The sequence below is a fragment of the Sminthopsis crassicaudata genome, chromosome 2, assembly GCF_048593235.1.
Source record: "Sminthopsis crassicaudata isolate SCR6 chromosome 2, ASM4859323v1, whole genome shotgun sequence".
Taxonomy (NCBI): domain Eukaryota; kingdom Metazoa; phylum Chordata; class Mammalia; order Dasyuromorphia; family Dasyuridae; genus Sminthopsis; species Sminthopsis crassicaudata.
Window position 1 is genome coordinate 496,538,115 of NC_133618.1, and position 12,695 is coordinate 496,550,809.

The following is a 12,695-nucleotide window of genomic DNA, read 5'->3' on the forward strand; positions in this document are numbered from 1 at the left end:
ATCAGAGCCCTAATCAGTCTTGAAGAAATGCAGGAATTCTTAAAGAAATGGGTCACCAGGTAGCTAGATAGATAGAAACCCAGAAGCAAGGAGCCAGGAAAAATCTCGGATACACCTTCCTTCTCAATGGGGTTATCCCTTACAGTTTAGCTAACTACAAATAACTTGGCACAGAGTCACCTGGCCACAGCACGGAGGCCCAAACCAACAGACCTTCCATGAATAATCAAGATGGCATTTTAGGACCCAGTGCTCTGGGATTTTTCACAGCATGGGACCAAGAATGGGAGAATTGGGGTAGAATGAATGAAGAGGAGGGAAGGATCACACAGGGGGCCTCATTCCCTGGCGTGACTTAAAGGGGAAGGGGGTAAAGAGAAAGCACTGGCCCTGTGCCATGTCACTACCTGGAAAGGTCAGGAACAAAAAGACAGCAGCTATCTTTGTCAGGTATCTCTTGTAATCTTAGATACCTGAAGATTAATTTTTAAAAACAGGTTCAAAGGCAGACAGCTAGGGTTCAGGGGCCCCTCAAAGTTTACTTTTCCCTGTTTGCTTTAGTTAATCATCCCAAGAGCACAAAGAGCATGAAAACGTCTGGGGGATGGGTGGGTAGCTGACCTTGACTGGTTCCTCAGGTGCCAGACTCAGCCCTGTCTTATGTTTTTGGGTAAAATCTTAAGTAAAAAAGTTTTCACTTCAGTCAAAAGAAATTATGGGGGATGGAATAGTCAGACCACAGGTAAAGAAATGCCTGTGGAAGGGGTCTCCTAATCCCTAAAAGAGGTTCTTTTAGGGAGGAAAAATGGGGTTGGGGATTGGGCAGAACCTAAGAGTGGAGTGGAAATGGGGCCTTGGCAAGAACACCACAGCAAAGTGACCCTGGAAGACTCAGGCCCCTGTTGGGGACCAGGGTTCAATTCTTGGTACAGACTTGATGGTGAATCACAAAGCATAAGACTGCTTCTTGGGTGAGTTAGCTTAGTTTGGTGGGGTGAGTGGAATAAGGTGGTGACGATTAACTGATTTCAGTTTAACTGCTAGTTTCACTGTGCTTCTCCTGAAGTACTGACTGTCAGCAGAAAGGAGCCCAAATGGTACTTACACTGCCATTACCTACTAAGTTATTTCTCCTTTCTGAACCTCAATAGTTCTAATGGTAAATTGGGGTTAATAGTTGTCCTAAAAATAAAAATAAGAAAATTAGTTGTTGTCTTTTGTTCTCAAGTAGGACTGAAATGTCATCACCATATTGGGATCAACTGTGTGTTAGACTGGCCAATCAGACCAATACCAGCTTAGAAGGCTCTACCAAAGGTTGGGCACAAATAGTCCATTTGAACATTTGAAATGGAAATGTTTCTAAATTCTCCCGACTCACATTTCCTTTGAGGTATCACAATTCTGCTTTGGTTATAAAGCATAATCTTTGTACAGGTACCCCACACTGGAAGATCCTGTGCCAGTGATTCCCATGTCTCACAATCGATGTCAGAATTCTTCAGAGAGACCTTGAGAATGTCTTTGTATTGCTTCTTCTGACCTCCATGTAAGCCCTCACCAGTGTGTGAGTTTTCCATAAAATAGTTTTTTAAGCAAACATACATTTGGTGTTCGAACAATGCAACCAAGCCTATTGGAGTTGTGCTCTCTGTATCGTTTGAATGCTTGGCAGCTCAGCACAAGAAAGGACCTCAAGGTCCTGTATGAGGTTATTCCAAGAATTCAATGAACTCATGGATGGGAAAAATTTTTAAAAAGCAAGATCCTTAAAATGGATCCCCAAAGAATCATATGCACAGGGCTAGAAGAGAATTCACTGAGTCACATCTCAGCTCTGCTACTTACTACCTGAGAGTGGATAAGTCATGTGTCAAAGGGATCCAGATGAACTAAATCATTTCATTTTAGTATAAGGCCCTTTTAATTTGATAGCTATGGTCTTAGGACTCTTGCAAAGAACATTGTGGAAAGTTTCCTTCAGAGAAGAGTTCTGTCTCCCCACTGGATAATGGAAACCCCTATTGAAAAAATGCTGGATTACAGTCCTCTCACTCTGACAGGATCAATCATTGTCAAGCCTGGGTTTGATTGACTCTAGTTGCCTAAGGCAAACAACCCCCACCTTGACCAAGGGTCAGTGACTGGGCAGCCGAGGCCTCATCTCTAGCACACCCACCATTTATGTTCCGGAGAACTGGAGAGGCTCTGTCTGTCCAGATCCAACCGCTGGGACTGTGGCCACCACTCTGATCCTCGAAGCCATGTTGGGTCCCAAGCTGCTTGTCCTTCTCTTGGTCACCTTGGCCCAGGGAGTTTCTGTCCCCACTCAGGATGACATCCAAGTACAGGAGAACTTTAATCTCTCTAGGGTAAGCATTTTGGTTTCTCTAGGGTGAGAACTTTGATGTCTCCTGGCTGTAGCCATACCCTGGCTATGATAAGGAAGGAGGCATTTCTAATCACTCTTAACTGAAGGTTTGTGGCATTGGAGGGCTATAAAGATATGAATCTGTTATTATTATTAATATGCTATTATTCTAAATACAAGAAAAAGAGAAATCAGATTCCATTGACTCTGTTGTCTATTTGATCTACTCATTATAAAAATTATACTTTTTAGAATAATATATATTCTACCAAGCCTTTCCAAACCTTTTTTGTGACTTTCTGGGCTCCAAGAATCCTATTATTAAAGATCAAATAGTCTTTGAAGTAGAAATATCTAAAATTACTATCCACTAAAATCTGAGGAAGGATTTCTTGGCAGCCAGGTGAGAGTAAGACCCATAGGAAATGGATCCCAGGGCCTAGGAGAGAAGGATAATTCATGAGAGAGGAAAGCGGGAGGGCACAAAGATAAATTTCACTAAGCCATAGTTTCCCCACCACTACGTCCAAGAGGCAGACTGTACCTGTAGAGGGGCTGGTATGCAAACCATAGTGGGGTGAGGTGGTAGATCCTCTCAGAAGAGAACATGGTATGTATATAACCATTGCTTCTTTTTGCTTCACAGATATTTGGCAAATGGTATGATGTGGCTATTGCCTCCAACTGCCAGTGGCTGACACGGTTCCAGGGCAAATTTTCTACGGGAACTGTGGTCCTGGCCCAGGGGCAGAGTGACCAGGAGATCAGCAGCATCAACACCAGATTCAAGTGAGTTTGGGAGCAGGAAGGCAAAAGCGACCAACAGCATCTATCCATTATCCTCATTCTTTTCCCACCTCCCTCCTTACTTTATTCCACTGAGCCAGATTGCATAGGATTGTAGAATTCAGAGCTAGAAAGGACCTCAGAGATAATTTCATTCAACTTCCTCCTCCCTTTTTCAGGCCCACAGTCTCATGTATGTAGTAATCTCATTCTTCAACCACTTTGGGTCAAGTATGTTGCACAATGTCTTTGTACTGAAAGTGCTTAATAAAAGCTGCTTGCTTGAAATCAAGGTAGGATTGCATGGATAACGATCAGATTGTAATAACACCATGAAATAGGTGTCTTTCATTTTTGATGATCCAGGGCCAGAGTGGCAGAAACAATTGCATTTTAATCTTTGCATTCTTGGTGCCTAGTACAGTGCCTGGTGCATAATGGGCAATTAACATTTACCTTGGAGTCAATCCCACACTGCCTTCCTCTGAGCTCCAGAGGAAGGGGAAAATCTGGACCAAATGTTTAAAAGTGATTTCACCTCTTTTTCCCTCAGTTTCAACATAGGCAAAATTCAGACAATAACTCCCTACTCTGCCTGCCTGATAAGACCACCATGGTTATTTGAGATAGTAGATTCAAGAGCATTTTGAAAAGTTAAAAGACTGATATAAATGTGAGAGATTTGTATTTTTACTGCATCTTCCAGAATTTACCTGCCTTTGGGTGTGGGTTTTTCTCCCTCTTTCTAGGAAAGGTATCTGTGAACAAAATTCTGTAATTCTTGAGAAAATGGACACTGAAGGGAAATTTGTCTACCACAACTCCAGTAAGTATGTTTGATGGTAGTAGAGGGTGGGAGGGGAGAGGCAGTGTATTAGGTCTGTTGTGCTTATTTTAAAACTCTGTGATTCAGACAGTGTAAGCCTCCTCTACTCCTGATTCATTCAAATCTTTTTGCCTCTGGCCTTTCTCTCCTAATTCTGGGACCATTCTAAGTTCTTCATGTCTTTTTTAGGAGGAAGTCCAAAATGGACCAATAATACCATAAGATAATGGATATTTGGAGGGATAGATGAAAAGGGGAGATGAGCGTTTACATGACAATAACTCTTCAACCAAGGATAGGAAGATAAAAGAATAGAAAGATTAATGGAAAGAAAACAGATGGATGTCTGGAGATGAGATGAAAGGATAGGCGGAATGATGGAAGGATGGATGAATGTTTGGAAAGATATATGGAAGGAAAGCATTGATGAGTAACATTATCTACCTCCTGTCAGAGAAGGATTGATTGATTCAAGATAGAGAAGGAGGGACACATTTTTGGAAATGGATAACTAATGTAGTCAGTCAGTCAATTAGTCAACAAGTATTTATTAAGGCTTATCATGGACCAGTCCCCATGCTAAGCACTGGGAACACATAAAGTAAAGCCCCTTTTCTCAGGGAGCTCATAGTCTAATGGGGAAGGTAACATTTAAATAATTATGTACAAACAAAATCAATTGGAGAAAAACAACAGAGAGAAAACACTAGTAATGAACAAGACTAAGAATGACTTTTTGCAAAAAGAAAGTGGGATTTTGAAGAAGTCAAAAGAATGTAGTAATTTGTTTTGCTTGATAATGCATATTTATATATGCATAAGGGTTACAAGGGTTTCTTTTTCTTTTAAATTGAAGAGAGAGAAATAAATTTTTGCTAATAGAAAAATAAAATTATGTAAAAATAAGATATGTGGAAGGACGACTCCTTAAAGAAATGAAAAGATGGATAGGAATACTGAAAGATGGATATTTTGAAGAATGAAAAAATAGATGAAAGGGTAAAAAAATAAAATCTGGATGAATGTTTGGAAGGAAATATAAAATGATGACTATCCAGGGGGATGTGGAAGGAAGTAATAGGTTGCTTAGAAAAAAAAATAATTGTTTAGAGGAAAGGAATGAAGGGGGACGGGAAGGAGGAAAGGAAGGAGAGAAGGAAAGAGGAAGGAAGGAAGGGGGAAAGAAAGGAAGGAAGGAAGGATGGATGGAATGAGGGAATGAAGTATGTAAAGAAAGGAGGGAGGGAAAGAGGAAATGAGGGAGGTAGAGAATATACTTAGTATTAGGAGATCATTTGTCCTGGTCCCTGGCCAGCCATGTAAGAATCCTGATAATTGTGCCTGCTTGTCCTCTGCAGAGTGGAATGCAACCATGGTTTACTATGTGGTCCATACCAACTATGATGAGTATGCCATAATTCTGATGCAGAAATCCAGCCGCTTTGGATCCAGCATTATTGCAAAACTCTATGGTAAAGACCTATCAACCCAAGGTGGGAGGATGGGAAGGTAAAATAAGCAGAAACGTTGATTGCCTTTTTATCAAGATAACCATGAGAGGGAAGAGACCCAGGAGAACACTTATATTCTTTTTTTTTTTTTTTTTTTACCTGAGGCTGGGGTTGAGTGATTTGCCCAGGGTCACACAGCTAGGAAGTGTTAAGTGTCTGAGATCACATTTGAACTCCGGTCCTCCTGAATTCAAGGCTGGTGCTCTGTCCACAGCGCCACGTAGCTGCCCCACACCTATATTCTTTAAGACAATTAGAGCTATCCCTCAGTAGAGCAGTTGAGTTCAGGAGGTGTCAAGGTTCTCAACTTTGGGGATCTCAAGCTGGGGCTAAATGAGCAGGAATGGTATGAAGACAACTTATAATTTGGCATCATAAAATGGAATCCTTGTAACTTCTGGGACCAAAACATTCTTCCCTAGCCACCATTCCCTATAGGTGTTTTCGTCTCCAACTAGAATATAAACTCCTTGATTGCAGGCACAGTCTTGCTTTTATTATTTGCATTCCCAACATTTAGCACTGTGCCTGGCTCACAAGATATCCTTAATAAGTCCTTGATAATCACCCACTTTCCTCAAGCAAAAGGTAGGGTATTGAGGAAGGGGACCAGAGGGGTAAGATTTGCGGGAATTTAAAGTTCTGCATCAGTGGATGTATAAGAAAATGAGCAGTCAGGGATGCTGGTGGAGGAGGAAGTAATATGAGAACTCTGGGCTTGAAGGGAGAGGATATATTAATGTGTTACTTTGCTTTCCCTCTTAGGTAGAAGACCACAGCTTCGGGAAAGCCTCCTGGAAGAATTCAGGGACTTTGCTTTGGGTTTGGGCATCCCTAGAAACTCTATCTTTTTCAAGTTAGACAAAGGTAAACCAAGTTTCTACTGGGTCACTATCACATCAGCTCTCTTTCACATTCTGAATTTCCCTAAGTCCTTTCTCAGGTACAATTACTCTATGAGAAGAGAGGATAGGAATTCTACAGGAAACTGAGTAACTGAGTGACTAGTCAGTGGTCATGCTGATCTCTATCCCATGAGACCTTCATTTTATGATTTCTATTAAGGGAATGTAGGATCCATTTTCTCATTCCTGCTCAAGTGCTCTACTAATTTGGACAGTCATAAGCATAATCAAATATTTGGTGTTTGAACAGAAGTTTTTCGATTATAAGCTTTCTCTCTCTCCCTCTCCCTCTCCCTCTCCCTCTCCTCTCTCTCTCTCTCTCTCCCTCCTTCCCTCTCTCTCCCTCTCTCTCTCTCTCCCTCTCTCTCTCTCTCTCTCCCTCCTTCCCTCTCTCTCCCTCTCTCTCTCTCTCCCTCTCTCCCTCTCTCCCTCCTCCCCTCTCTCTCCCTCTCTCCCTCCTTCCCTCTCTCTCTCCCTCCCTCCCTCTCTCTCTCTCTCTCTCTCTTTCCATCTCTCTCTCTCTCTCTCTCTCTCTCTCTCTCTCTCTGTCTCTCTCTCTCTCTGTCTCTCTCTCTCTCTCTCTCTCTCTCTCTCTCTCTCCTCTCTCTCTCTCTCTCTCTCTCTCTCTCTCTCCCTCCTTCCCTCTCTCTCTCCCTCTCTCCCTCCTTCCCTCTCTCTCTCTCCCTCCTTCCCTCTCTCTCCCTCTCTCCCTCCTTCCCTCTCTCTCTCCCTCCCTCCCTCTCTCTCTCTCTCTCTCTCTCTCTCTCTCTCTCTCTCTTTCCTCTCTCTCTCTCTCTCTCTCTCTCTCTCTCTCTCTCTCTCTCTCTCTCTCTCTCCTCTCTCTGTCTCTCTCTCTCTCTGTCTCTCTCTCTCTCTCTCTCTCTCTCTCTCTCTCTCTCTCTCTCTCTCTCTGTCTCTCTCTCTCTCTCTCTCTCTCTCTCTCCACACATATTCAATGCCTTGCCATTCATTTGACCCTGCTGGGTTTCCTAGTGAATTTGTACAAGAGCATTTCTCTTTGCTGAGTCTTTTTTTTTTTTTTTTTTTTTTTTTTGAGTATTCTGTTATATGGCAGAAGGCCTCTATAAATTGAACTATCTTTATTTCCTTCCTGAACTTGGTGGGTGCTCAAATCCACTTACCAGAGCTGGTTGTTAAATTTTTACTATAAATATTTTATACTATAAATTAGGACTTTATTTATTATTTTATTGATTATCTTCTCTCCCCCAAAATGATATGAAAATGTTAATAATATAGATAAAACTTAAAAGTGTTTCCTGTATCTTTCTTCCCCTGGAAAATTGGTTGTTAAACATTTACCAGCACAACCTTGGAGTCTCACATTTTCTTTTTCTTCCCCGGGGGAATAGGTGAATGTGTTCCTGGGAGACAGAACCTACAATTCCACCTACACCTGAGCGCAAGTGAGTCTCTCAACCTCAGTACTCCCCTTTACCTCTACTACATTCCTTTGGAGTAAAGTCACAAGGCTGAAGTTCAGGGATATACTTCCTCTAATTATGTTTCTAATAAAACTGTCAAGCTGGAATCAAGAAATTCATCATCATCAAGCATTTCATGGGCATCTTATCCTCCTTTAACCTTCCTCCAATCACAATTTAAATCATGGAAACACAGGTTTCACTTAATAGGAAAGAACTCTACATAAAATCATTAACTATGATTCTTGTTTACACACCTGTTCTCAAAACTAATCACCCAAGTGACCATATAGGTCAGAGTTGGCAATAATAGAAGCATTTCTTAGGTAAAGAAACTTACTTTTTGTACCAATTTCTATTTTTCTTTCCCCAGAGAAGCCGGCGGGCTGTGTTACCTCTGGAAGCCGAGGCGTCTGGAGGTGGACCGTTACCCACTGGGTTTGTCAGAAAAGAAGGTAATAATCACAAGATTGCCCACTTCCACTCTATACCAGAGAGGAGAGCACTATCATTAATGTGTTGGAAAATTATCCATATATATGTATTCTCTGGATGTGCTGAAATAAGCCACTTCTTGACATAGATGTGCTGGCATAGGCCAGAGATAGAGAAACCCTACCAACATCTCTGTGTAATCAAAACTACACTAGGGAAAATAAACTCAACTCAAGAAAGCTTACTGAGTACCTTTAATGAATAAATTTCCTAAAGCAAAGGTCCTTGTGCTTCCTTGTGCATCAAGGATCAAACAAAACTTTACCTGGCTTTCAAAATCCTTTACAACCTAGTCTCAATTTACCTTTTCAACCTAATAATATATTACATCTCTTCCAACACACAGTGATGCAGCCAAATCATCCTATTTGTTGTTCCTCATGTGACAATCATCTCTAGTTCCCATATTTTGCTATGATTGCTCCCCATCTCTGGAATGCACTTGCTTCCATTTTCCATCTTCTCTGTATGTATTTTCTACTCCCTATTATTGTCCATGCCATCACTCCCATTAGAAGCTAAACTTCTTGAGGACAGGAATTCTTCTTCCTTTTTCTTTATTTCATTAGTGATTAGCAAATGGCCTGCAACTTTGTAAGCACTTAAGAAATGCTTGTTAATTGATAGAATCCCATGATTCTTTCAAAACTCAGCTCATGCTACCTTCTACATGAAGCTTTCCCTGATCCTGCTACCACTACTAGAGCCCTTTTCACCAAAACGTCATTATATTTTTAAAATTTTGTATTTATTTATATCAGGATGTGGCTTCTTCCCTGACTGACTATAAGCTCTTTGAGGGCAGGGACTATTTTATTTTTGTCTGTCACCTCAGCATCTAGCTCAGTGCTTGTTAAGTTGTAGATGATTAATAAATGCTCTGGACTTATTAGCTGATTGTGTACTTAAATGCCTAGCCCTGAACAAGGCTATAAAGCAGAAAGTACAAAAGGAAACAGAATTCCTGTCCTCAGGGAATTTATAATTTAATTGGGGAGATAGTAGGACACAGAAGCTCTTGATATTTAAGTATAATACAGTCATACTTGTCCTTCAAGGCCTAGCTCTAGTGCTCCCTCCTCTTTGAAGCCTTCTCTTTTATCTTTTATCTTTCCCCCTCCCCTCTACATGATATCTCTCCCCCCTTGTAGATGACAATAGCCCTTTGTTGGATTCTGTTGTATTTGTAGAGCATTCCATCCCTCCTGGATTGTGGGCTTCTCTGAGTTGCCCCTCAATGATGAATGAGAGCTTTGTGCCTAATACTTGCTCAGTCTGTGTTCACCTCTGCCAAATCCTCAGATTCCTGCCACCTCAAGAAAGACATAGGGCCCTGCCGAGGAATGACCAAGAGATACTTCTATAACGTCTCTTCCATGACCTGTGAGACTTTCTTCTATGGGGGATGCTTGGGCAATGGCAACAACTTTAAATCTGAGAAGGAGTGTCTTCAGACCTGCAGGACAGAGGGTAAGGTCAAAGCCATGGATCAATTGTCAATTATCTACAGGAAAGAAAGGAAGCACTAGAGAGATAATTACAGTTTTCTATTTGGTTTTGGAATGCATTTTGGCATCTTTGGGGCAGATTCAGTTTGGATGAAGCAAACGTTGGTGAGTCTATATCCTGAGAGAGCATCTCCATATCTTACCTGTCTTTCCCAAGCCCAACATGTCAAAAGATCAAAGATTTAGAAATGGAAGAGATTTTAAGGTCATCAGAAAAGGAAGTTGAGATCCAATTAGGTTTGTCCAGGGTCACACATGAGCTGGGTTTGAACTCATGTCCTGTGACTCTAGGATCATTACTCTTTTCTCTGTACCATAAAGACCCCCATCAAAGTTCTGATCTGTTGGTAGGATTTCAGATCACCATACTATGGATAATTTGCACCTACTGTGTCTCAGGGAAAGTTCTCTAATTCTGAACTGGAGTTCCTAGAATCATTTGATGGATCTAGTCTCTTTGAGACAATAAGTCTTTCCCCATCCTCAGCTCTACTCCTGAGAATACAGAGGTATTAATATCTGTCAAGCTGCCTAAGAATTACATCAGTGTCTGGGCCACTCTCAATACAAGACTCAGGGTTATATAAGTGGATAAATTGACTGGTAACCTTCTCTCCCTCTTTCCTACCTCTCATGGGCCAAATAGCACTGTGCTGAAGCCTGGAAATTCATCCACTGTATTCTTTTCTCTTCTCAGTTGTTATGGATGCTGTCAGCTGAAGCAACATTACCCATTAATTTTTCCTTCAAAAATTGTGCTGCCAACCTCCATTCACACTGAAGTATCATTGACAAATGAATCCACCTTAAGTGTCTTCCCTATCAGAAGCAATTAACAATTCTATAGGGAACAAAGCTTTGATAGTAAATTTCAGGGGAAGTATTTGGGGGCACTGGGAGCTTTCTGGTCCTAGTCAAAGCTATTCTTTGCACATGAAGATTCTTCTCTACCAAGTCCTATTACCTCAATAGCAATTTTTAACTTTTTTGTGAGTGTCATGGTAAATGGGTATGTCTGATCTGGCAGTTTCTGATGAAACTTCTAGATCCTTTCTTAGAATAATATTTTAAATGGATAAAATAAAAATACAAAGGATTACAAAGAAAACTAATTATATTGAAATACAGTTATAAGTTTTAAAGCCACAAGCTCTAGGTCAAGAACCCCCACCATAGGACAATCAGAAGGTGTTAGACTTGGATTTTGCCCTGCTAATCTTTTACTCACTCTCTCTCTCTCCAGCTGCCTGCAGACTGCCCATTGTGCCTGGTCCCTGTGTTGCCAACGTAGATCTTTGGGCTTTTGATGCTACACAAGGGAAGTGCATTCCCTTTCACTATGGTGGCTGCCAGGGCAATGGAAACAAATTCTACACAGAAAAGGAATGCAAGGAGTACTGTGGTGTTCCTGGTGACGGTAAGAAGCGCCTAGCTGAGGAGTACATTTGTCACCCTTAGGATCTAGGAGCCAAGTTGCAGTTAGAAAAAGACACAGGAGATCCTAAAATCATAGAAAAAAGACCATAGCTCTAGGGTTATTAGAAAGCAATTCAAAGGTCATTTAGTCTAAATGTCCCATCTTTGAAGCCCAACAAGATTGTGAGTCCTCCCAGGTCATTAATGTAAAAGCTATCAGAAGTAGGATCTGAACCTGGGCCTTCTGACTCTTAGCCATTCTGTTAGACATCAGCTAGTCATTTGCCTCATTTTATCTCAATGGCTCATGGGAAAAATAAAGTCCTAATGTTATAAGCACTACTCTCCTTCTACTTCAAGTTATTTTTGTAACTCTGGGTGACCATGAGCCAGTTGCTGAGAAATCTTGCAATCTCAGGTAGGATTAAGAGAAGCATACTACCTAGGATAGAGCTGGGGATGATAGCACTACTGTCCTTTGACCTGGTCACATCATACTCAGTCATGACTGACTTTTTTGTGTGTGCATGTGTGTGTGTCGGTCCTCTTTGTCTTTAGGGGCTGATGAGCTCCTGCGACTCAACAACTAAAATCAGACCCTCTTCTGTGTGCCTGAGCCAGCCACGTGTCCTTGTGAAAGAACATGATACAGAGGTCTATGGAGAGAGAAATCTCAGAAATTCGAGCCCCAGTCACTTGGAATTAAGATACATCTTTTTAAAAAAGATATATCCAGCATCCTGTGTTGAAATTGCACATTACATTTGCTTCATTTGTTCTGACCTTTAGACTTTTTTTTTTAAGGTGACCAGATAGACTCCCTTCCTGTGGGCACTATGACTCAGTATCTCTAATAGTTTTGTGTTCTGGTTCCTTCTTCAATAAACTTTTATTAAGGAGTAGGGATGTGTTGTGTGGTGCTTGGTGCTAAGCTGAATGTAGAATTCAAGTGTTCCACTTCAGCACAATCACAAGATCCTACTAAGCATGTGTCCTTCTGTCTCTTTCTATGTCTCCTTCTTTCTGTGTTCCCTCTATCTCTGACAATGGCTCTGTCTTTTATTTCTCCATTTTCCCCTCTTCCTTTCTCTATTATTTGTTATAGAACTAAAATTATCCCAAAGTGCAAAACTCTCTCTTCAATCAGTTCAAATCACTGGAGCTCCTAAATTCACAGGATTCAACAATTTATCATTTTTGAGGGTGGGGAGGAATGTCAAAATCTCTTTGAAATGAACATTCATTCATACATTCATATTCATTCATTCATTATTCCCTCATTCATATATTACCCCTAAGAGGAAGAAATGCTTCTGCAATATATATATATAGATAGATATACAGAGAGAGACACACACACATTATTCTTTAAGAGATTAACTATTAATTCTTCACAATATGCTATTCAAGGGTGTATCTATTAACCTTACTA

At 41.0% G+C, this 12,695-nt stretch overlaps 1 protein-coding gene across 1 annotated transcript; it reads left to right on the forward strand.

The window, feature by feature from the left end:
* Positions 1-2,137: 2,137 nt before the first annotated feature.
* Positions 2,138-12,165, forward strand: AMBP (alpha-1-microglobulin/bikunin precursor). The gene is given in 11 exon segments (XM_074293636.1): positions 2,138-2,372; positions 3,018-3,160; positions 3,907-3,983; positions 5,342-5,455; positions 6,260-6,361; positions 7,773-7,787; positions 7,790-7,830; positions 8,218-8,299; positions 9,642-9,809; positions 11,091-11,264; positions 11,822-12,165. Coding segments are annotated over 11 exon segments (1,056 nt in total). The 5' UTR covers positions 2,138-2,264; the 3' UTR covers positions 11,854-12,165.
* The last annotated feature ends 530 nt before the right edge of the window (positions 12,166-12,695 follow it).